The sequence below is a fragment of the Chelmon rostratus genome, chromosome 14, assembly GCF_017976325.1.
Source record: "Chelmon rostratus isolate fCheRos1 chromosome 14, fCheRos1.pri, whole genome shotgun sequence".
Classification (NCBI taxonomy): Eukaryota; Metazoa; Chordata; class Actinopteri; order Chaetodontiformes; family Chaetodontidae; genus Chelmon; species Chelmon rostratus.
The window spans coordinates 18333838-18359454 of record NC_055671.1 but is presented as its reverse complement, the minus strand read 5'-3'; the positions used below and the strand labels follow the sequence as shown (position 1 = coordinate 18359454).

Sequence of the window (25617 nt, the reverse complement as noted above, 5' to 3'; positions counted from 1 at the left end):
TGTAATAATAAGTAATCATGTATGATTTATTGCTGGTTGTCTGTAACTTTGTTCATATTCAGAAATTAAGCTGTTGTTTTGTTCATGGAAAGCCACTTTGAACTACACCAACCAGAGGCCTAAAGTGTATGGGAAGTGCAAATATTCCAAATGTATGGGCCACAGTGAATAAAGAGGATGTATTTGAATGTAAAATGAAGTAATACTCAATACTCACTCCTCAACATCCCATAATCCTACTTTCCACAGAAAACCCACTTTATACAGAATGTAAGACTCCAGACACCCCAGGGAAACTCAAACAATTTGTAAAGCATCTCATTAGCCGTCCTTATTTGACACAACAGGCAACCTTGCGTGGAAAGCAAATGATCAACTGGTGCTCGAAATGTCAAGGTAACCCTGTCATTGGTTGACTAAACTATGCAAGGTGAGCCCACCTGTAGCCTCGGTCCACATTCCCTACAAACGAAACAGGTCAGAGCTGACGATATCTGCCTGTTCACGCCTGTTGTCATGTGTGGAATGTAGCTACACATCACACACAAAACGCACACGCACACATACACACACGCCACACTGTTTGCACACGCTTGCAAACATGCGCGCACACTGGAAACCCTGGGCTGCTGTGCTGTGAGGCTGGCGGTACCCACAGGAAAAGCTGACGTGTTTACATTCAAACAATACCCAGCAGGACAAAGCCAGGCTGTTGTTGTGGGCCCGCTGTGCGAATGAGGGACTTCAGAACAGGTTTTAAAAAGACGCTTGGCATCACAAGTGGTTCTGTTTCACTGACGAGCTCATAATTAAATAACAATATGGATCACAGCATCATTAAAGTAGTGAACACAAGACAGATAGACAAACTAGATCGCATTCTTTCAATTACCTAACTTAACGTTTAGTCAGAGGACTGTTTCATTTCACTGTTATTAAAAGTGGAAACTGAGACTAATGTTTGTTTTCACTAATGATCAATCTGTTTTTAGATCAATCAAATTATTGTTTTCACTAGTGATCAATCTGTTTTTAGACCAATCAAATTATTGTTTGATCTACAACATATAAACGCCATAAAATAAGGACAAATGCACATCTTAAATTCCCACAGCCCAAGGTTTAGTCCTCCAGTTGCTTATTTTGTCTCAACAACAGTTAAAAGCCCAAAAGTGTCCACATCCCACATACTACATTCTGCCTCATTCATTCTCAACAAGAAGACTGCCCTCAGTAGAAAACAGATCTCTGCCAGGCTCATGTTCTCAGGGACCATGTTTCCAGCAACAGACATACCTCCAAAACAGGACTGGACCTCACTCAATTGTCCCTCCCGGCTCCCTTTCGGTCAAGATGGCAGCGAAGACAACAGTAACAGGGATTTATTAGTCTCATATTGTGCCTAACTTCAGTGGATCATAAACATACCGGGTATGCTTCGGTTCAAGAAGAGGCCAAACTATCTATCTATCTGTGGATGTCAGTTTGTGGGCCACAACAAAGACAAAAATGTGCTATGCTCCTTTTGCTATGTAATGGCAAATGCTGCTAGTATGCAGTGTAAAACAGAGCAGTCAATAAAATAGGTTTTTCAGCAACTGTGAATCACTGCAACTACAAGAGGTCCTTCAGCATTTGGCCAAAAAAGTGCACAGAAAAAAATGGCAGAGATGGCTTGGCAGAGATCATTAATGAATCATTATGTATTCTTGTCCATCTATAAATCAATTAATGGACTCACCATTACAACAAGTTAAAGCTGTATTATGCAAAACGAACTTAAATCCTGTTACTCTACAAAAGATTTAAGACTTTTAGTGCAGAAACTCTTCCACTCGCCCATCCGAAACATTCAGATCGTTGCCAAGCTGTGATGAGGTCAGGGGTTACCAGCTTAATGAACATAAATGACTTCTGTTGCTGAATCAGTGGCCTGGATGCAATATCATCTCTTACGTATCCCATATGCTGCTGGCCCATCCTGCCAAACAGTGCATTAAATTCAACTTTAAAGACCATGGCACTATTGCAAATGCATATGCAATGTATTATTGAGCAGGAGAGGTGGGTCATCCTTTGAAAGCCTTCAATGTTTCACATCGCACACAGAAACGTCCTGTTCTTTAACACGCCATGTGATAAGTTATTACTATAATAGGTTCCACCGTGTCTTTAAAATAGCGTAACGTCACCTTGTTGCTGCTTCTCAGGCGTCACCTGGCAGATGAAATATATGTGTATAAATAGCCGAGAATTGGTGTCACAGATCTTTGAAAGCAACCTCCACAAAACCATCGAGCAGAGGAGACCCAGAACTTGAATCACTACAGTTTGTTAGCGTCTGTCTGCCCTCCAGTCCACACAGGCCCTTCAGCTAGTTAGGAGGGGCCTTTATTGGCTCCACAAGGAGAGCTTTCAGTGCTCCGGGTCAGGGGAAGGCTGTGTTTATTCACCCATTTCAACACACACACACACACACACACACACACACACACACACACACACACACACACACACACACACACACACACACACAGAGTCTTCCACTGGCTTCCCCCTCTGTGTCTGTTTCACACACTGACTCCTCTGTATCCTTTTAATTTTGGGCTCTCTCTCAGCTCTGCAGTTTGTTGGCACATTCAGGTCTGTTGATGTTGTTACTGGCATGTATGTGTGTGTGTGCGTGCTGTAGTTGTGTGTGAAGTTGTGCTGCATTTACGTCATGCTGGATTTACTGAAATTTAACTGGGAAAAGCTGCCCTTCCCTCTTCGGGTCACAAATGTCAACCATAGGTGACGACACAGGCAGCACACTGGGCCACTAGTGCATCGACATGTGTTGACTGCTATATGTTAAAGTAACTCAGGGTCGCCACCTTGGACATGAACTTTTTGTAAGTTCAGTAAGTGGATTCAGTTACATTTGACTCTGATGACAGTTGGTGTTTCGTTTTGGCACTGTCAATCAAATCTGATCAAACCACACAGTCCTGATGAGACAGTAAGCTGAGTTTTCGTTGGAGAGGAAGACTCAAGATTTGAAGCCAAGTTTTCAGGGGCGTTAAGGCAGGTGCACATCCAATCCAAGGGGCCACAACCAGAACTCAAAAAGGCCACGTTCAGACTGACCTGACCAGCGCATAACAAACACAGATCCCTCTGGGTCTGGATCTGGAAAAACAGCTGAAGCTGCCTTAAATTTCAGCGTCATCTGGCAACACACTGCAATCAATTAGGTAGCAGTACATATTCCCAGTAGATAACGTTTTCACGAGAACAATGCTATTCTTCATCTCACAACTGTCATAACAAAAGATAAAATGATCGTCGCCATGATCTTTCCTTGGGGAGTACTACTGCACATTGTGAAAAAAGTTGTATAAAATCTTTTGCTGCTCCATAGGGAGCGTGTGTGAAGTCTGATAAATTGCCTCAAGCAATGTCACTTGAGTAAGCGGGGGTTGGGTCTGAAGACTGCGAGTTTGAAATGAAAAAATCTGGAGGTGTGGGGTTATCAAGCGTCTGTAGTCTGCTCCTCATCTCTGCTTGGGGTGAAAGGCTCCAGGCTACATTAGTGAGGGCACTATGGGTGCTGCAGGCGTCACATTTTCACAAGGAAATAGTGAAAAACGAGAAACGATATCCAGGGTTTCCACTATCCGTTCACTTTTTTTACCGGCTTGTCCAGCATGTTTAATTCACTCCGTTCAGAATTCCTAAATTAGATGTAAAATTATTTTGTCTCCATGCAGCATTTTTCCCGCCGCTTCTCCGATGAAATGTTATGCGGCTGTTTCTGGTTAAACAAAAAGCATTTTACTCTTTAACAAAAAGGTCTATCTCCGCAAGATCCTTTCCATAATGTTGTCAGACACTTAGAATAACAATCTGAGCCTGTCAGTGGACTTACACTGATGCACAAACGTCCAGAGGAATTACATTGCAGCCCATTTTGCAGCTGCTGGCTGCAGTGCCTTCGCTCAATACTGAACCAATTTCAAAAATTGTCGTACCCATTAGTCACTTAGACACAAAAACATGAGAAAAATAGGGTTTGGCTAGAATTTCTCCCATTTATCCAGGACATTGAAATCTTTCAAGACATGTGGACCAGCACCATTTTTTTCCTAATGGAAACTCTGATGATATCGGTGGCTCTAATTCATCGATTTTGATCTTTCCTTTTCTAACTGTTCGTAAGGAGTCTGACAGTGTTACCAAAGTCCAGTGCTAAATCGGTGGAGTAAAGTAAAGCCACTATGCTGTGTTCTGGCATCCGTTAAGCTGTAAAATTCATGGTTGTAATACTAAAACTGTACTTCCTGGTTCATATTTCATTTTCTCACAGGTACCTGAAGTGATCCACCAACACAAATCTGTTTTTTTAAAGGCAGCGCTATTTTCTGACACCAACCGTGTCACTCTGACATGGTTCCTGAACAGGCATTTATACCCACAAACAAACCTTATGCTGCACTGTGCTGAGCTGTGATGCTGACTCATCTTCATAGGCACCTACCATTCTGCCATCAAGGTGTACATTGCTGTTGGCAAACGTCACATGGCTTGAGACTGCAGCTTCTCTCAAATTCACTCGTTCACCTCGTGAATAAGCACAACCTCGTACTCCCACTTCTCTATCGCTTCTGCCAACTTTCAGGTTCCATTTCAAGTTTTCTCTGCATCAACTATCTGTGCTGCTCTCATCTCATTCTCTCAGCCCAGCTTTTGATTATGTGTAGCTATTTCGCCCTCGCTCTCTGCTGACTCTCCAGCTTTCTCAATTTTAACATCCATAGCTTTCGACCTCTCTCAGCCGTCTCTTTTGATTACCTGCTAGTGTCGTTCTCTCTCACTCTCCCTCGTCACTCTTCCCCTCCGCCATATCTTGGGCGATAGGCTCCTATACCTTACTAGAGCCATCTCAGCTAAAAAGGCATCACTCCCAAGCCTTTTGCGTGGCAACTACTTTCTCTTTCTTAGTCTATAACCTTGTTTCTGTCTCCTATCACATCTGCTAGAACTAATTTTTTCATAAACCCATATGCAAGAGACTCTGTTTCACTCCCATCTCATCTTTTCTTATTTTGCACAAAAAGGCACCTGCTTTCTTAATATCCCATTCCCAACACATTCCTTTCATTTTCTTCAACTCCTCTGATTAGATGTTTGTCGAGCAAGTCAATTATCAGCCGTGTAATGTGGCTGAAAGTATGCCACTCTGACAGGAAGTGTCACCACGTCAGTTTCATATCAACAGCTGCCTAACCCACAGGGCCTCCCACACTGTGAGAAACTACCAAACAAATGCTGAGAAATTCTTCTGACTGAAGCAACTCTCACAATCACCCAGCATGAGACACGCATCGCTTTATAAAATTAAACTTCTCACACTACAAGAGCCAGCAAGGCTTTTTAAAGCACTATTTTCACCACTTTAGGTTTGCAGGGTTAATTTCTCCTCTAAAACACCACTTCTAGTTCATCCACCTGAACAAATTTGTCCGCAGGGTGAAATCCTGGCAAAGCAACAAAGTCCTAGTATGACACAATTCTTGAACACGTTGCAACAAATATTAAATAAACTTTTTATCCTGGTACAGTCATCCTTGATTTAACTGGTGCAAAGGTACACATGGACAGATAACTTATTGGACGCTTCACAGTGTCATAGTCTACTAGAACCTGATATATACCAACATTCATGATCGTGATGTTCATTGAAAATAACATCAAAAGGGTCAGTAATTGAGATTTTGACTCCCCCAGTCACAAACAATGACTTAGCCAAATACTTTCAAAATATATATTTGGCAATTTCTGACCAACAGTGTTGAAGCCACTGAAATTGACTTCTTACAACCTTTTTTTTTCCCAAATATAACCTCAGCTAAGAAGCCATGGGCAGGGAGACACAATTACCTAATCTTGCTGACTGATCAATATATTCATGCGTCTCCCTTAAAGAAGTCACAGTGATGTTGAACCTACACCACACTTTGAAGATGAGCCCTCAGGCCTCAGTCAAGACGACGCTGGTGTCAAACTGGTTTTCACTTTAGCTTTGTGTGAACATGCATGTTTGCTCACAAATGTCAGAAAGCACTTGTTTGAATGCAGCGTGTGCACATCTAACAAACCAGCTGGTTACAACAGTTAGCCCAGGAGGGGCAGGGGGTCTTTACTGTGATTATGGCAACCTAGTTCTTCTTATTTATGCTATTTTACAACAGTTACTAACACCTGTACAGTGCAAGAAACACTCTCTATAAAATAATGGGCTCAAACAAGCCATATGGATCCATGATAGGAAGCATGAGGGTGGGGCAACATGGACAAATACACATGATGACACCTTATTTCAGTATCCATGTATATAACACAAGGGGTTCCCGTACTTTTTCTGACAGGCATTCGTGTGCAGATAAAGCTATTTTTTCAAGGTTTGGAAACATTGGTTTAAGTTAAAAGTCACTTGGTCGACTGTCGAGCTGGCATCCATCACATGGGCCTGCATTATAACAGAAAGTCCATTAGGGACTTTCATCTCTGAATGTAATTCTCAAGAATTAAAGAAAAAATTCAGGGAGACACTTCTACTTCAGATCATCAATTTAAAACAAACATCATATTGCCATGCAATATATGAAGCTATTATGACTTTGGGCAAAGTTTCATCCTGTTTGAAAAGCCATTTTGATTGTCTCGATTGGGGTTATCAACTAAGAAAATGCCTTTTTTTACTCCCATCACACACAATTTCAGCATAGGATACTCTGGGAAGCCTCCAACCAGCAGGTTTGTCTCATCCTAACTGTAAAGGGTCTTTGTCCTCCAATCCCATCCCAATCAATATAAACTCAATTTAACTACACAGACTTTTGTTTTAAGAACACTATAGTTTGAACTAAACTAAACACTGTAAGGATGGCACCCTCGTTCATCACATAGTTGGCACAGTCACAGCTAGCCATCTTTTATGGAGATTGGCTGGAATGTATCTGTGACTAAGATACCACGGCTGAAAATACCTGTAATCACTAGTGTCAGGCAGTGCTCTATGTCTTCATTTCCACCTACTTCTGGAGTGGGCAGACACTTCTGTTGTGTGTATCAGCGAGGTAAATTGCAGTGGGAGGGTATATGAGGTATCCTGTGCCAACAACACAGTGATGCCCTGGGCAACATTGGAGACAGCTAAAGTAATGCAGACAAGAAAAAGGAAGCAGGAGACAAGCAGACTGAGCTGCAGTGCTGCGGACATGTTTTGATGTCTACCTGAATTATAAATCAATACCTGATAAACACACACAGACGTTCCTGTTACTACTTGAACATATACGCAGTCTCACACACGTGTGTGAAGCTGCGTATACATGCGCTAAGCCACTGTATGTGTGCACACTATGCACATAAACACTCATATCCACATACAAGTATATACACACAGTGAGGCCTGTGAAAACACAAACACATGCACCGGTCCACTTTGTTGTTTCCCACAGTCTTCTGTGACCTGCAACGACTTCCTTAAGCAGTCGACACCAGGGTGAAACACCTCAAAGACTTCAAATTTCACATTCTAACCTCAGAGGAGGTGTTCAAGTGTTTGGCTTGTCATTATTTGAAAAGGGGAACACAGATGTGGTGTAAAGTTCAGGTTTAGCCATATCATTTTGAAGTGTATGTTGCACAATTTTAAGCACGCATTTTGTACAATAAACTGCAAATCCTGCACAGACAAATAATCTAAAATAAGAAAATATGGATATGCCAAACTGATGTGGACACATCTTCACAGAATGTTGTCATCATGTGGTGTGACTGACTATTTGAGTGTACCATAATGTTCACATGACTGTAAAACTCCAGCGAACGACTCAGACACAGTGAAATGGTGATAAGATAAAGAAAGTTTGACAAAACCAAATATTGTGCTGTATTAACAATAATGAATCGCCTTGCTGGGCAACTACCAGGTGTGTGGCAGAATGAATGGGGGCCAAAGCCCTCCACAGAGAGGAAAACAACAAACCCTGACATCTCTGTGCTGACTGTGTGCAGACGGCACCAGGAAGTGGTTAAAGAAGATGGGCACCCTGGCACAAACATTAAAAAAAAAAAAAATACACCAGTGCTATCCTTTAACTTTAATTTGTGGAGCTGCGTCAGCACTGAGCAAACCACGCTCTTTGGCTGAAACACACAGCCTCTTTTGAAACGTGTTTCTTTGCATACACTCCAAGAATACAGCACCGACCACACACTGGTCTGCATCTCCTCCCCTGTTCTGCTCATAGCGGCTCCACTGCTTGCTTAGAAAGCAAGAAGCCACCACTTAAATCTGTGTTTCTCTTCCTCTCGCTCACTTGCACCTTCCCTAGGGAGCCTGTGGCTTTGCGATGGTTGGAATTCCCATAAATGTCCGATCTGTACTGGGCGCAGCCGAAACCACTATAAATCACCCAGCATGATTTGTTGTCTGTCTGCATGGCACGGAGAAAGGTAGGCAGGGAGGGAAGAGCTGGACGGAAAAACCGAGAAACTGGGAAAGGTTGACGAGGCATAAAATCCGCGGTAGGAGCGATTACCCACTGAGCCAAGCATCTGCACAGGAGACGTACGCACCTACAGCACGTCTAAAACCTTCACATGCAAGAAATTTAGCTGACGGTGAGTCTCAACCGGGAAGACTCTCAATGAAGGACGACCGCAGAAACAATGAACGTGATTTGACCAAATATTGTAATTACGCTTGACTTCCTGGAAGAGTTATAGCTATTTATTAATAACAGGGCTGCAACTAATGAATATTTTCATTTCCGATTATTCTGCAAACATTCTGCACACACAACGTAACTTATTCAAATTGCTTGCTTTACTGTTCAACAGTCCAGAGCTTAAAAATATTTGGGTTAACTAAGGCTTAGAATGTAATCAAACACAATCAAATTTAAACAAAATTTTGCAACCACGATAAATGGGAAAAAATGGGGATGAATCTCCCCAAAAGTGCTTTGTTTAAGTGCAATTTTAAAAAAAGCCTTTTAGTCTTGATCTGTGTACCAGCAGTGTCTGCTTTCTGTTCATCATTCATCAGATCCAGGTGGCACCTCCCCATTGTCTTTCCTCAAAATAAATACAATTTGGTTTTAATTGCCACAATGTGTGCAGGCTGCTGCTGAATAATCTTGACCGGGTGCCATTAAAGACGAGCACCTCACGTGACGGTGAGCGTACCAGCGCTTACTCGTTGCACCTCCTTCAACAGTAGTTTGTCAGCCTTAAAAATAACATCAGTTTCATCTGGAGGTCAGAACCAGCTGAAATCCTTCCAGCCACTTTCCACTTTATACTACAAAAACACAAATGCCATTATCTGCCTCAGCGGTTTCATAGCAACATCCTTGAAATCTGGGAAAGGTCCCCAGACGTCAGCTTGAGAAGCAAACTCGCGTGCTCCCTCCCTTATCATGTTCATCTCTAATAGGCAAAGCAGAGTAGACAATGCTCAAATCTGTATCTGTATGTGGACACCACCCTGCTGTACTGTACTGCTGAAACATAGTACTTGGTCCGGTGAAACACAATGCAAGCGATGTAAACAACACGTGAGAGGAACAAGACGTCTGCAAGTCCACACATGCTCAATCACAAGCTAACAACTCACATTTGGGTTTTGGATGATTATTAATGAAGAACAAAAATAAATAAAAACTTCATTTTGTAACAGTCTCATCTCTGTCGAGTTCCCGAGGTTCTTAAGAGGATTACAACATTTGTCGAGGATTTGGCGGGAATTTGTGAACGTGCATCTTGTCTGTATGATCTTCTCACACTACTGAGGAAAAGTGGTGAGTCGGTTTTGATCTAATGAGCAATTGTTTGGTGTTCTGGCTGCTCCAGGGTGTGATTTATCAATGGGGAAAGGTTTAATGATGTTTTTCTGGACATATGATGGACGGCTATCTAAAGCTTGGCGAGAGCTACATCACCACCAGTCTTATTATATATAGTCTGTGAAAGAAATCATGACTGACAGGCTGAGAGAGCTGCAGACCACAACATGGCTTTACTGTACGGCTGCACTTTTTAAACTTTGACTGAAGACAGAGAGACATTAATTTGGTGGCTTCATGTTTGGGTTATGGCTTGTGTGCATGCATATGTGTGCACTTCAGGTGCAGCACAATCACATGCGTACTGTGCTCCTACAATTACAGGCAGAGATCCGAGCTGCGCAGCGCTTGTGCCATACTCCTGTCAAGAAAAGAAGCATTTTACCTGTACCCAACACACACCTAAACATTATGAAAAACTGCATGGAAACATTCCACTTTGTTTGTCTTCACCTGAGCTATATTAACAAAGGTTTCAAAGTCGGAAGAAGCGACAGGGAGTGTTCAGCATCCTTGAAAAAGGGTGACAGAGAGAGCTCCTCCACTGCATTTGAGAGGATAAGACTAAATTTAGCTACTTTATCAAAGCGCTAGCTATCATGTGGTTTAATACCAAATCACAGATCCACTTCACTGCTCTGACTGTGTCATATATTTGTGGACTAAACACGGCTGTTATGGTTTGTTCAAATGTGCACAAAAGCCCTCTATGAAGGTGTGAAAGAGGCTTTCTGCCAACCATGCACACACAAACAAACAGAGGATCAGAGCCACAGAAAGGGACCTTTTCAAAAGTGGCACGCAAAGCTGACGGCCAGCTCGGTTTTTTAAACATTTTTTGTACTCCGATAGCTATTACCAGCCGCTGAACATGGAAGGGAGTACAGCAGCGTGAGCTATTTTTGGGCAGAGAGCGTAACTAAAGCAATGACAAGCCAGCTGTGTTTCCACAGCTTCGTGTAGGGAGGAGGCAGAGGAGGCAGAGGAGGGAGGAGGAGGGATGGGAAAGCAGCAGTGATTAAATTTAACTGGCCTCATTCAAGCTAAAGTTTACACAAACTATCTCCTGGGCTTAGGCATAAGCCCTCTGATGGGAAGCTGTGATGCTGCGTTCGTGCCACTACAGTTTTCAATACTGTCATGTATTCACAGGCCCACAATGCAGTGCAGTAAAAGAGGGTTTTCCCAAACTTTACCAAGGACCAAAACTCACCAGTTCTTGGCTTGAACCCCAACATACATGCAAGTGTCTCTCTGGCTTAGGATGATAAAGCTACCCTGAAAGCCTCAAACATTTCAATGGGGACCCCCGACTCAATCCCAAGGACCCAACACGGCCCCTGCACCCCACTTTGGGTACCACTGAAGCCTCTGATACATTTTGTCCTGTTAGCTTTGACTGTGGGCTTTTCCACAACGTATTTTTGTATTGCAAAAACAGCCAACTGCTCTGGAAAGGCATAAAATTTGAGTTGCTAACTGCTGAATTTGCCCTGAGAAGTTCTTCTAGCTAGCTAATTAGCTATATCAGAGCTACAGACTGTCAGTTAAGTCATGTACAGTGTGTGCTAATTAGCATAAGACTGTATGGAAAAGTCCCAATTACATGATTTGTCCTCAAGCAACTTAGCTACTGCTAATTTATCCACTGACAGATAAGTGCAGTTTCCTAAAGCGAATGAAAGCAACGGTTTGATTTTGGCTAACATTAGCAGGGCGAAGCTAATTAAAGAAACAATAGTTTTGTTTACCTCCGCTGTCCGCAGGGAGGGCGGTTTCTTCAAAGCCAGTTTGAAAGAAGTTTCCATGGCTCCGGTCATTTTCATAACTTCGGCTCAAATCCACACCAGGACTTTTAGCTCCTCTTCAGTTAAATTCACTTTCACGTCTCCGAGCTGCTCGTCAGATGAACAAACTCACATCCCCGTGGATCTTATCCTCGCCGAGCCGAGCATGGATGGGGTTTAGTCCAAAAACGGACCAACCGGGAGTTCCTTCTCCTCCGGGAAGAGGACAAAACTTCACTCTCAACTACTGCGCGTCCGAAAAAGAGTAGATACTAGAAAAGTGAACCGGAAAGGTAAACGTGTGGGACACGCCGTCTTGAATTGTGTACATCTTTGGTAAAGGAAATATCCAGCTCGGAGACTTCAGGAGTTCAGATTTAGATCCCTCCTCTTCCAGATCTGAGAACCGAGAGTTGACGACATCTGTCTGGCCGGAGAGGATGAGGCGTTCAAATACTGTCGTAAAGATCACTTTTATGGCAGTGGAACGAGCGGTGTCTAAATACTGTGCGAAATTGGATTTATGTTTCCATCCCGGTGTTTTGCGCACATTATGAGATCTTTGCTAGAGAAAAGCAACATTAGTTTAAGATCTTACAAACCTGTAACAGAAAATTTAACCTACTTGGGGTACTTAAGTTAATGTAATAAACTGCTAAAAGGAAAAACATGAGTCACCTGTGTAGGGATAAGATAAGATAAGATAAAAACTTTATTTATCTCCAGCCGGGGAAATTTGGGCATAACAGCAGCATGTGATAACAGTGGGAAGAAAAATAGCAGCGGAGGTAGAGAACATTAAAAAATAAAAATAAAAAGTAGACTATATATATGTACATATTATACAAGCAAAATGGAATTTGACTATATAAAAGAAAATATGTAGAAAAAATATATAAAAATATGTAAAAAGTATGCACTGCCCCAATAGCTGTGGAAAAAAAACTATGTAAGATGCCTTTAGATTAAAAATAATAATGAATAGTGTTACTACTATTGCACAGAAAATAAAATATACAAAACAGTAAATGATATGTAATAGTTCACAGAATGTAAAAGGAAATATGTAATATTGCACAAACTGTATCGATATGAGCTTAATTTGTCTAACAACATCAACACAGTCTTATGTTAGGTGGTGCTGGAGTTGAATAATCTGATTTTTTTCTGAGTTTATGGAATGAAGGACCTGCGGTAGTGTTCCTGCTTACACACTGGATGCAACAGTCTGTTACTAAAGGAGCTGCTGAGGGCCCCCACTGTGTCATGCCAGGGGTGGGAGGGGTTGTCCATGATCGATGTCAGCTTGGCTAACATCCTTCTCTCACCTACATCCTCAGTGGTGTTCCAGAGGGCAGTCCAGGACAGAGCCAGCTGTCCTGACCAGTTTATTGAGTCTCTTTCTGTCCCACTCAGAGCTTCCGCAGTCCCAGCAGACCACTGCGTAAAAGACTGCAGATGCAACCACAGAGTCATAGAAAGTCCTCAGTAATGTCCTACATACTCCAAAGGACCTCAGTCTTCTCAGGAGACGGAGACGACTTTGGCCCTTTCTACACAGGGCATCAGTGTTCGTGGATCAGTCCAGTTTATTGTTTAGGTGTACACCCAGGTATTAGTACTCCTCCATGATCTCAATGTCAAATCCCTGGTTGCACACCAGTGTAGTTTGTGGTGCTTTCCTGCGGAAGTCTGTCACCATCTCCTTGGTCTTGCCAGCATTGATGTCTAGTTGGTTTAGTCCACACCAGTCGACAAAGTTAGTGAATGGTCCACACTGTTTAAAGATATTTAAAATTAGATAAAAAATGTAGGTTTCACTATATAGTTGTACGGCCACAGACAATTTGGACTTCAGTGTTTCAGCTATTTAAGCACTTATGGCTAATTTATGCCTAAGAGTTATGAAACGGTCAATGAGGATTTTTGAAAAAGGCAACGTATACTTTTAAAGGATTTTTATATAACCTAAATGCAGTTTTGACTAGCACAATCAAAGTTATTGATCTCTCTGAAATACAATATATTTGAGTGAAAATGCCATTTTGGATATCTTTAATTGAATCAGCTTTAATTAGTGAGAACACAGCTTGGACAGGGAGAGATGCCACTGGTCTGGTTCAAGCAAATGTTAAAACTGATTGCCATAAGTGACCTTACCCTGAAATGCACAGAGTAATATCTATCTAAAGCTAAAAGTAGCTAATATTAGCCACCATAAGCTACCAGGCATACCAGACCACAAAAAGTGAATTTTATTGCTTTTGAATTAAAATTTGAATTTGTAAGACAATGAATGTGCTATTTATTTTTAATAAATTGGATAGTCTTTCTATAATGGCATAAAAAAAAGCCACCTTTAGTTTTGGAGTTTGAGTGTACGAGCTTCGGCAGGGGTACTTGAACGCAGCACAGATCCTCCCTCTGACTTCTGAAGTCAGCTCGGAGCCACAGACGGCTCAAAGTGCGGAATAATCACATCACTGTGGTGCTTTTAAAGGCAACTTTACGTTAAACCACAAGGCGTGAATGTCTCGAGTGAGCTGTTGCTTCACAGTAAAGTAAAAGGCCAAACTTGTGCTGTAAAATCACACAGTTTCAAATTATGTTTTCGTGTCACGTGTTTTTATTATGGCCTCCTGAAACAGTTGTTCACGCGGAGAAAGCGCGATAGCAGCCACGTTCCCACTGACAGGGGACGCGTTCAGATTTGCTGCCAGTGTGTTTGCTCTCGCCCACCGGGACACTCCTTCCTTCACTTATTGCATAACTGCGGCGTGTGCGCTCGTTTCGGGCTACCTCCCGCGCTGCGTTGACGGTGGGGTGGAGTCAGCGAGGTTCAGGGTGGTAAATTCAAAGGTGGGTGAAATGTGCGATCCAGATGTTGAACGCTAGAAGTCAAACCACGACCAATTTAAACAAAAGTGCTATTCTTGTATAGAGTTTGCACTGATTTATAGCTGCTTTCTGGTATATTTTAAACAAAAATTGAGGCTATTTTATAGCAATGGATAAACTCTTCTGCATATAGAATGAAAATGTGTAAATTGTGGAGGGAAAGAAAAAGACTCAGATTACCTGCAAATTTAATACCAGTCCACATGTGATAATAATGCAGTCTTGGGATAGTTTGTTCATTATTTAATTTTTTTTTAATTTTATTCACTTTACTGATCCCAAACTGGGAAATTGTTCTCTGCTTTTCACCCATCACTGTAAACACACACATGCACATGCAACATGCAGTGAACACACAGGAGCAGTGGGGGGGGCATCAGGCGCCCGGGGAGCATATGGGGGGGTTAAGTGCCTTGCTCAAGGGCACATCAGCCAGCTGGAGTAGGGAGGGGATACTCCACTGCACCCAAGTTTCTCTGCCAGTCCGGTGGGGGGAATCGAACTGGCGACCCTCCGGTCACAAGCTGCTCTCCAACCTCTTGGCCACGGCTGCCCCCGATTTGTGAAAAAAGAGACGAAACCACAGGTGTTAATCTGAAGCGTAAAGAAACACACCTGGAGGGTTCCTTTAACGAAGGCATGTCCCAACTATTCCATAAAGGGCCGTGTGGCTGCAGGTTTTCATTCCAACCCAGGAGGAGCACACCAGGCTGGACTCATTTAATCAGCTGATCTCAGTCTTCAGCTGATAATTAGGTGACCTCTTGACTGGGTGCAACAAAAACCTGCAGCCCTTTATGGAATAGTTTGGACATGCCTGCTTATATGCAGTATCATGTGAACAGGTACAATCCAGAATACATGGTGTTATCTACGCACGCTCTCACTCACTGTCAGTTCAAAACTACATTTTTTTCCCCTCGACTTCTCATCAATTCCTGGATCTGAGTTATAGCTCTTGGATTTCTGGTTTTCAGCTTTGGGAAAATGATTTCATATCCACACATCCAATATCTAACTTTTCCAGGATCCCCCCCCCCCCCCCCCCCCCCCCCCCCCCCCCCCCCTTTTCCCTTTGATTCTGTGACAACAAACATTCCCAGGGACACATAAATTCTTAACTTCGGCATCTTTATTGCACAACATTCCCATAAAATTGGGAAAAAATAATTTCAGGAGACAATTCTTAAAAGACATTCTGTACAGATACATGGAAATAAACTGAATATGTACAGTTTACATGAACCATTACACATAGTGGGCAACTGAATAATTTATTTATATACAAAGAGGGAAAAGCAGATATAAATTCATACCTTTTAAACACAATGGCTGGGTTGTACAAAATGTAGGCTGATAACAGTGGAGCATCTTCAATACAGTTACAAGCATGTATATTTTACCAGCAAAATGAGCTCTCCAGAAGCCTGTGTGTGCATTCATGCTCTCCATTAAGACTTGGGTCATATACAGGGTGCGATTTGGGTTTATAGAAAGAAACGCTGGTCTCGGGGATACGCTGCCAGTTATTCCTGCTTTTTTCTTGCAATGTAAGCCATTCGAAGTGCACAGTTCAACACACTGTGAACCTGAAGTCCATCAACAAGCTCTGTTACAAACAGTGTTTGAGAAGCACGTTCCAATCTTTAAATTAGATTTTTACAAAATTGGGAAAGTTAGCTTCCAGAATCCACTCGGGTGAGTTTTTATTGAGCCGGCTGCTGGCTCAATTAAACACCGTCCCTCTGGTAAATTCCCTGGACATCAAGGTTAGTCTGCTGGGCTAAAAACACAGTACACTCGCAGTGTACTGCATGGATCTGCATACACATTTGAAACTCTTCTCTCTGCTTCTTGTTTTTTAACATTATTTTTTCAGCATTTCATCTTTATTATGAGTGACAGCTGAGAGAGAGGACAGGCAGGACAGAGTGGACGACGTGCAGCAAAGGGCCTCAAACATGGAACACGCTCCGCCAGGTGAGCTACCAGGTGAGCTACTACGCTCCTCTCTGCTTTTGAATGTGTTTATTATAAATAATCCAGTCAGTCATTGGGGAATTTTTAACTTGCCCTATTTTATCTGCGATCAAACAAAGAAAATATAGATTTGTTTCCGATTGCTGTCAACTGATGACAGCAAAAAGCAGCAATGAGAATGATGAAATAATGTCCCACTGGCCCCGCTGCAGGTTACACTTTACGCCCAGGAGAGAATCCAAAAACAGAAGCTGTGAAAGCAACTGCAGCTCGTATTTACGCTCAGCAAATCGCACCCTGGTTATATGGCAAAACAACCAAAAGCATTTATCCGCCACTGTCATGGAAAAATCAAAAAGAAACAAACTGTGCTACTATTGTTTTGTATTTTGCGTGTTTGTGTGTCATAGGAACTGAAAATAGTGTTAACAGGTATATGTTTTAATCCACTATAAGGCCTACTGTGTTCTCCTCCCGCTGCAGCAAACGTCGAAGCCGTAAACATCGTATAAAAGGTGGGGAAGCTATAAAAGTGTGAAAATATTTCAGCATTTTGGTTTTAAAATATACGCAGATGATGCACGTTTTAGCTTTTCCACAGTAATAAAGGGACCCTTTCTCCTCCTTGATCACATTCTGAAGCAAAAATATGTTTTTTTCTTCCATTTTTCTGTGTAGCGATCATCCGCAGGAATTTAAGAGCCTTCCCTTTTTGAAAGGACACAGCATAGAGTCTGCACACAGTTGACGCTGACATTCCTCTGATTAAAATAGCTTAAAAAGTATACCTCAGGGTTTTCTATGGGACAACCGTAAATGTGTGTCATCTACTGCCCATATGAAGATCTGAGGTAGTGCTGTACCTACGGTATGATAAGAATGTCAAAGCCACTTTTAGCCATTTCAAAACCAGTCTGTTGAATCAAAAATCACAGAGAGCATCGATCACCTCCACATGGCCAGAAAATAGGCTTTGAAGTCAGGTGTGCATTGCAATTTGACAAAAAAAAAGTAAAAGTTGTCACTGGGATATCTCAAGGAAATTTGGCTTGTAAACAAATACATGTAGATAAATGAAATAATATAATTGGCATGAGATTGATACTGTTAATGTTTAAAAACGTCCATCTGTTTCCTTTAAACGTGCAGTCCGTTACACCGGTTTAAGATTGTACAGAAAAAAAAAAAAGTAGAAGGAGAAACAAAATTCATTGTTATTATACTGTAGATATCTTAAAAGTTTCATTCTCAACTGGAAAAATTAATAAAGTCTTTGGCTTTTTTGTCCAAAAATAAAAAGAGTCCTGTTTTAAAAGAAACATTCAAACAACAGGAGAAGGTCGTGTCAGGGATGCTTCAGTCATCCGCAGAGCCTCTCCAGCTGTGGGACTGTGGTCTCTAGTGCCCCCCTGTGGTGCAACATCAGCATTGCAACAAATTCAGCAGCAGTAATAGTGAGGGTGAGGGGCGCTGGCTGTGGCTGTGGTCCAGATAGACGTGCACTGCTCAGGCTCAGAGCAAAGATCCCACTCAGCCCAGGCACGCGGGTCAGGAAACCATGTCCGGGGGTCAGCTGCGGAGCATGGACGGCCGTCTTTGGGGCCAGAGTGGCACCACCCAGGTTGGACTGGTTTCCTCGGGCAGCTCACTTGCTTGGGAAGTGCCTATACAGTCTCATAGTAGGATCTGGGCCACATATGGGGAGTGAGTACTGGCCACAGCAGCCAACAGGGGAAGGTCGCTGGACTCAATTCTGCAAAGATACCAGAGCAAAGATGAGATATAAGAGCAAACAGGAAAAAACAGAACTTCTAAACATTGCAGCACCATTTTTCTTTGACCCAGCAAATCTGACGTCTACTGGATCCACTTCTGACTCCAGACCTGCCGGCACTTTTTTTTTTGCAGCTCTTTTGAACAAATCAAATTATAGCGAAAATTATTTATTTTACAAGTATAGAAGTTTATCCTTGTGTTGCAAAAGAATTTACACACACAACTGATTTTTATGTATAATGCTAACAATAGCTCAGCTTCTGCTTGGTCTATGGGCTCATGTACCAGTTGTTTCTGCTTCTTTCTCTACTTTTAATGTGAAATGCATAATTGGATCATTACTGCCACCTGTTGATCAGTAGAATAGTGTAAAACGACTGGCTGCACCATTTTTTGCATTACCTACGTGTGCATGCATCTGCATCCTTGTGTGTGCACCAGAGTTACTTAAGTTTTAAAATTTTTATTAGTTTTAGTTTTTTTATCATAATATGGGGGTAAGACTGAAGCTAAAGACATTTCCAGTGTATTTTTATTTTAGTTAGGTTTGTAAGTACACACTCATTTTTATGTTTATTTCAGTTAAATAAATTGTTTTTTCACACCTACTTTTAGTGTTCAGTTTCACTTATCTATAATACCCTTGGTGTGCAAAAAAAACTAACTCAATAACCAAATCCTAATTTTAATGTGCAGTTTTACAAGAGTTGTGAGTTGAGAATAAATATTAACTGCTTACCCTAAGACCATGCCCAGTTCCTTCACATGGACTCTTGTCTGGCCCTTCAAATACTCAGCAAGCATCTTACTCTTGAAGTAGATTTCCTGCAGGCGGTCCTCAAGGTGCATTACACACTAAGGAGGAGAGGAGACAGAAACATGGTTGGTAAAGCACAAGGGTCAAAGTGGTGATTATTGTACACAGACAATAAGTGGAAACAGCATCTTGACTACAAAAAAGCCATGAAACCTGATCCACTTGTACAAACATCATAGTGGAAAGACTGAGAAATGTAACGTACAAAGTTGGGTGAGAGGTTGAGTTTGTAGAGCTGGTGAGTGGACTGCAATAAGCTGGAAACCAGGCTGGACACCAGGACTTCCTTTCCCAGCTTGTTGACGTCTGTGGCTCGTCTCTGACTGCTGGCCACCTGCACCGTCCACTTGTCTGTGTCTGCTATAATGCAGACGGCCTCTGCTATGGGCTCATCCAAAACTGGATGCTGCAGAGGTGAGAACAGTTATTTAAAATGGCGAAACAAATGGAAAACAGATATCGCACATCTCAAACTCCTAAACAAATGGTAAATGGCTGAACCTAATAGGAAGCAATAAGGCAATTACTTCTTTTGCAGTGAAACATGATTAAACTATCGAATCAGGGCGGGGCAATGATTCACAATTACAGCTGATCTACTTTCAGTGGTGTCATCTCAATAGGATCAAATTCTGTTCCTTAGATAAATTATATCAAGAAAATTGTCATTAAAAATAAAAACAAAATCAATAGTAGAACTCACAGTTGATTATATTAACATCAATTTGATTATTTTCGAAATAATTTTGCATATAGTTTCCATATTATGATACATATATTGATAAAGGAAGAATAGGTCCAAACATGTCAGACATTACCTGAACAGCATGGGTCAATTCTGCCATGAGGCTCTGCCGGAGCTTCTCGTCGCTGGGCATCCCATGCAGTACAAAGTCTGGCACGTAGGTGGGGCAGTAGCCTCCAAACAGAGACCGGCCAAAATTGGCAATGGTTGGCTTTGAGTAGTTCTCCACCAACTTTGACCTATAAATCAAACACATTAATTATTTTTTCCAAATGAAAATGATATATTGCTATTCTCACAGATTCTCTGTCATTATTATAAGTATTCATGACAGCACCTTATACCAGAGCTCATGGTTTGTGAACACGAAGAGAAGCGTGTCTGTAAGTGGATGTATGGTTCCTCTACTCACCCTGGGAATGGCACTAGCACTTCCTCCTGCCAGTCCTCCGTCTCCTCGCTCTCACTGTCCCCCAGCGCGCTGTCTGAGCTCTCGTTGCGGGGTATCTCCCAGTCATTGACTGGCATCGCTTTGCGCTTTTGGTCCTCTTTGCTGCTGCTGCCTCCATCCTGAGGGACGGGGAGTGACAACAGAAGACCCTTGTCCTGCTCAGCAGAACAGCCCCTGCAGCAGCAAGTGTCAGAGGAATCTGTAGACCCGCACCTGCACCTCCTTTGGACATCCAACAAAGTGTCTCCCTTCCTTCTGGACCCTGCCTCTCCACTATCTGAACCTAAACAGAGACCCAATCCCTGACTCCTGACTGTACCCTGAAAGCTGTGACCGCCAAAGTCACCGGGCCGGCGGACTCCCGAGGGGTCCAGCAAGTCTATGTGCGTACTGTCCGTGGTGCTGGACTCCTGTCGTTTGGCCACATCGTCTATAGTCCTAGTCTCCACAGGGTTCTCTAGGCTGAAATACTCATCAAAATCGTCCATACAGTTTTGGCTCCACTGGGGCATCTTGCTGGACACCCGCTGCAGGGCTGGAGCCGCCTTGGTCTGTTTGGTTTGGTCCTCTGGTGCACTGGTGTTGCTGGTCTTTGAATCTGCTCCTCTCTGCAGCTGCTGCGGTTGCTGTTGATAATGTTGCCCTTGATGTTGTTGCTGATGCAGGAGCAGCTGATGCTGAAGCGGATGTTTGTCCTTGAGGTGTTTCTTGTGCTTTTTGATTTCCTCCTCCACCTTCCTCCTGCGGCTCTCTGTGTCCGACTCAGGAGACATGGAGTCTCCGATGAGGAAAGTGACTTTTGTTGCCGGTTCCCCCTCTTCTGTTAGAGCCAAAGTCATGGGCCCCGCTACTGTGTTTCCTGGTATCACTGGCACGGGCACTGCAGCAGCCACATTCTTATCTGGGGGCTTCTTCTCTAGAGGGATCCCCAAAGGCCGAGGAGCCAGCACTGTGGTGGGCTGGTTCCCACTGCCTGCACACATCCCAGCCTCTGCCACAGAGTTTTTATCCTCTGTGGTGGCAGGAGTTGGGGATGGACTTAATGCAAGGGTTGTGGCTATGGATGGGACAATAAGTTTCAAGTCGCCCTTGGTCTCTGTATCCAGCACACAGACCTGCTCCCTGGGGGAGGCCGAGCTGACAGGCAGCACCGTCTCCAGTCGGGCCTCTGTAGTTAGTGGGCTGCTCGACTCCCTGCGCAGCTCCCCCAGTGCACCTGCTTCTGCAGTCCTGATAATGGGATTGTTGTGCTCTGGCTGAAGCACACTGCTCCTGGACCCTTGACTTTCACTGCTGTCCTCATCTTCCTCATCCTCCTCATCTTCCTCTTTAGGTGTGTCCCCGGCACCGTGCTCCACCTCTGTGTCTGTGTATGTGCTGCTCTGGAGGCTGTTGTCTGAACGGTAGCTGCTGTCCTCTACCTCAGTCTGTCGGCCGTGGGCCCCTTGGGACAAGTAGTCCCCGCTGGGTTTATGGACAGTAACCAGGACATAGTCCGACTCCTCCACCTCTCCTTTCCTTAGGGAGGTGGTGATGAGGGAGCCAGGCATCACAATGGCCTCATCCTCAGCGCTGTCCAGCATGTGGGTCTCCAGCAGCTCAGAGCAGCGAATGAAGTAGGTGAGGACATAGAGGAGTCTCTGGACCAGCTCCTGTCTGCGGCCGACGACCACTGTCCTCGACAGCCGAACCGGTGACCCAATGGAGCCGTACAGGTCACCTATACACAGTGATGAAAAGAAAAACCATTAGCATCTCTAAATGCATTAATTACTTTAAACAAGTCATGTCTACTTAATCATTTGTTAGGTTTGGAAATAAAAGTACAATTAGTGTACAAAGTTTCAAACTTTTATCATCTCAGTTGGGTGAGAAATAATGTTGAATGTAAAGACGTGAGAAAGAAAAATCACACAAATTTACACTTTGTTAAAACAAGTAGCACTTAAACACACACAATTCTTCTTGTTAAGACTATAACATCCAAACAATTTTTTTCAATATCATTCTTGTTTATCTCTTCTTTACCTCTATTCTTCTTTTTTTCACATGACACGTCAATACTTTGGTTCGCAGTTCTCAGTTATGAACACTAGGTGTCACCATGAAATCACTTTCTACGTGCTTCTGATGTCACTTGAGATGAAAGTGTGGATTACTTAACATACACAAATGTCTGTGTATTTATAGGACATCATTACTTGTTATATGTGCCCTGAAATCCAAACTTAAACATCAGGAAACTTTTTTCGCAGAAATACATCTTATGGGTTTCCACTGATACAACGTGCACCACTGGACTACAACATGATTTATCCACTCAAACAACCTACTAGGGGTACACATCGGGAGTTTAATGGTACAGATGTGGAAAAGTGTCCAATTGATGCCCAATTTTCATACTGTTATTGTAGCTGCAGTATTATTACATTGTAGTTTGCAAATTGCATATTTATCACACCTGAAATCTTTACTCATTATGAAATGCTGCTGTGGTTACATGCAGATTGAAGACATAGTGCGTTGCATGTAGAGAAGAAGAAGTCTAGTCCTAACTTGTCTTTGTGCTGTAATGACAGGATGTGTTCAAGCTTCAGCTGGAATGAAGACCAAGCACAGGTGTTTTATTTGACTCTCCAGGCACTTTGACAGAAAGCAAAGTTATGCCTAACTCACTGTGTGTGTGCGTGTGTGTGTGCGTGTTTGAACTCCTCACCTAGCTGTGCCCACAGCGGGTTATAGGGGTGCGTCTTTGCCAGCATGTCGACGCTCTTGGAGGAGTGTTTCTCCAGGAAGATCTTGATTGGAGGCTGCCCATTGGGCATGACGGTGGGCACCCAGGCCAGATGATTGGTGAGGATGGCTGTCAATAACGCGGGGAGGAATCTGGAATATCAGACATGGGTTGGTCAACAGAGACTAGAGGACAAACCAAAAATGGACTTCCTAGCTGGCTGAACTTAGAAATTAGTTTCCCTCATGACCCTGTTTGGTCGGGTCAAAAGTCATCTCCCTTCACCGAAAAACTCTTGTCAGAGGTTTTCTGACTGAACTGGACACCACAAACACACATCCATTGTTTGCAACACACACACACACAGATGTATGCAGATACACACATAACACACACTGTAAGCATGATTCACTTCTCAGTTCTGACCACAACTGTCTGCTTCTCTTCCTGTCTCATGACTCTACACTGTCATGGTAGTCGAGTTCAATCACGTGCTGGAACACAGATGTGACTGCAGCACTCATCAACTCCATCAGTCACAGGAGTACTGACAAGATTCCTCAGAAATTACATGATGTGATACAGTAAGTTCAATGGTTGCCAGGGAGACACAATGCTTCATTCACAAGTCAACATCCCAAAGAAGGAGTTGCGTTGCAGAGTCATCTAACTACGGCTGATAATGACGTTAACTGAGAAACAGTGCTGATAAAGAAACACCAATGGTTGCCCAGGAAACACAGTTTCTATTGATGGTAAACATTTAGAAAGCATGCAAGGATTTAGAGAACATGAGAAACTAGACTGGACTGTGCAGTATGATACAGATATTTCTTTTAAAAATGACGTTTTTACATGGTTGCTCATGTTTGAATTTCCACTCGTCCTCTCACTTCAGCCATGTTGGCTAAGTTAAATAGACAGCTTTTCTGTTTTTTCAAAACAACTATTTGTTGCTGGTGCCAGAAACACATTGAACACCACTGTCAGTCATTCATTTAAGTCATTTATCAAGCAAAAATATCAAGTTAAAGTTGGTTAAAAAGTTGGATCATGTGATTTCTTTGGCTTGTAACTTCAACGTCCACCACTGACTATTCCTGTACCTGCAATGACTAAATCTGATTGAGGCGTAGATCTTTAAGGTAAAGTGACTTTATCCCCTGTTGTGTTCAGATTTGATCTAATGATTGTTTTATCCGATACCGTTGTTACCCTTATTCAATCTTGTCCTTTACTCACAGGCTTTTAAGCTTGATGTTTGTCTGAATAGTTTGATTGTTGCTTTTGTCATGTGTACACAGTGTAACCCTGCAAAAGAAAGTGAAGTACTGTGTAAATACAGACTGACTGAATGAATGAAAAAATACCTTTGTAAAATAAACATATTTTGGTTATGAACTGAAGAAATCACTTTTGGCTCTGGGAACTTTGTACTGATGACTGATTTGTCCATAAGAAAGAGTAATTGGTAATAACAAATCCTAGTTGCAGCCCTAAAATTTATAAGTGCATGAAAGCTTCAAACATGCAGAAGCTATAGTGCATTGGTCAAGATCAGAAAAACACACATTTTCTTTTTAAAATGTTGGCTATTATTCCTGTCCTTTAAGATCAAATTGATGTAAAAATTCAGTTAAGTGTACTGAATGCTCCTTAAATCATCAGTACTGAATACTGGTGCTATGTTCAATAAAAGCCTTGCTACCAATTCATAGATGTACAATCAGCAGTGGTTTGACATGGCTTTGTAACAGCAACAATAAGCAGTTAGAGACTGGCAGGGATCTTCTCATTCACAGCTCCCTCTGAGGCAGACAAATGCAAAAAGGGGGGGAAACATTCACTGTGTGTGTGTGTGTGTGTGTAAGTGTAAGAAAGGGAGAGATAGACCACAGAATGTTTGTGTGTGGGAGGCAGAATGAATGGTGTGTGACCCTACATCTATTTCTCTGTTGATACACTCATCAGAAAGTACAAGCAAACAAAAAATGTGGAAAATCTATGCACGTGCAACATTTCTTAAAGACTTATAGTGCTGCTGTGCATGTCTTTCCATCTTGACATGTGTGAGCTTGCTTGATTCCCTTCTGCCTTTTTAATGCTTTTCAGTTCCGAGAACAACCATAGGGGTGAGAAGTCTGGTTTAACAACAGGTGGGTTTGCTAAGGCTATAACTGCATAAAACCAATACGTGATATAATAAATATCTGTTTGATGAGACATTCTGATAAAGTTTGTCATGATCCCCGTGTTGCATGCAAACTCTTAAACCCCAGCAACATTTTTAAAACTTCAGTGCCTGGTGGGGGACCAGGTGCAAGTACAAGCAGACACTCAACTGGTTCTTGGAGGCCTGCTCCATCAGCAGGGAGAGCTCCTTCATGAAGTGGCCGCAGAGCTGGTTCTTCTCTGACGCTCCAGACATCATAGTCAACCAGACGGGCTCAGCCACGCGGGGCATGGTGTAGAGGTCGCAGATGGTCATCCTGGAGATGAGGTACGGCGAGGGAGGGAGGGATGAAAGAGG

General features: G+C 42.7%; 2 protein-coding genes across 3 annotated transcripts in view; both read right to left on the bottom strand.

Annotated features, from left to right (window-relative positions):
- The window catches only part of LOC121616824 (rap guanine nucleotide exchange factor 6-like), a 147009-nt gene extending 134987 nt beyond the window's left edge, over nt 1–12022 (bottom strand). The window contains exon 1 of the mRNA XM_041951638.1: nt 11651–12022. Within this exon, the coding sequence (XP_041807572.1) occupies nt 11651–11725 (75 nt within the window). The 5' untranslated portion in view covers nt 11726–12022. The remainder of the gene's footprint in view (nt 1–11650) is intronic.
- A 3684-nt stretch (nt 12023–15706) lies between these two features.
- Nucleotides 15707–25617, bottom strand: part of fnip1 (folliculin interacting protein 1) — a 42477-nt gene continuing 32566 nt past the window's right edge. For both annotated transcript variants that reach the window (XM_041952522.1, XM_041952523.1), the window contains 7 exons: nt 25430–25576; nt 23070–23239; nt 20315–22073; nt 19976–20141; nt 19363–19563; nt 19080–19195; nt 15707–18317 (listed from right to left, as the gene is read on the bottom strand). In XM_041952522.1, the coding sequence (XP_041808456.1) occupies nt 18239–18317; nt 19080–19195; nt 19363–19563; nt 19976–20141; nt 20315–22073; nt 23070–23239; nt 25430–25576 (2638 nt within the window). In that variant the 3' untranslated portion in view covers nt 15707–18238. The remainder of the gene's footprint in view (nt 18318–19079; nt 19196–19362; nt 19564–19975; nt 20142–20314; nt 22074–23069; nt 23240–25429; nt 25577–25617) is intronic.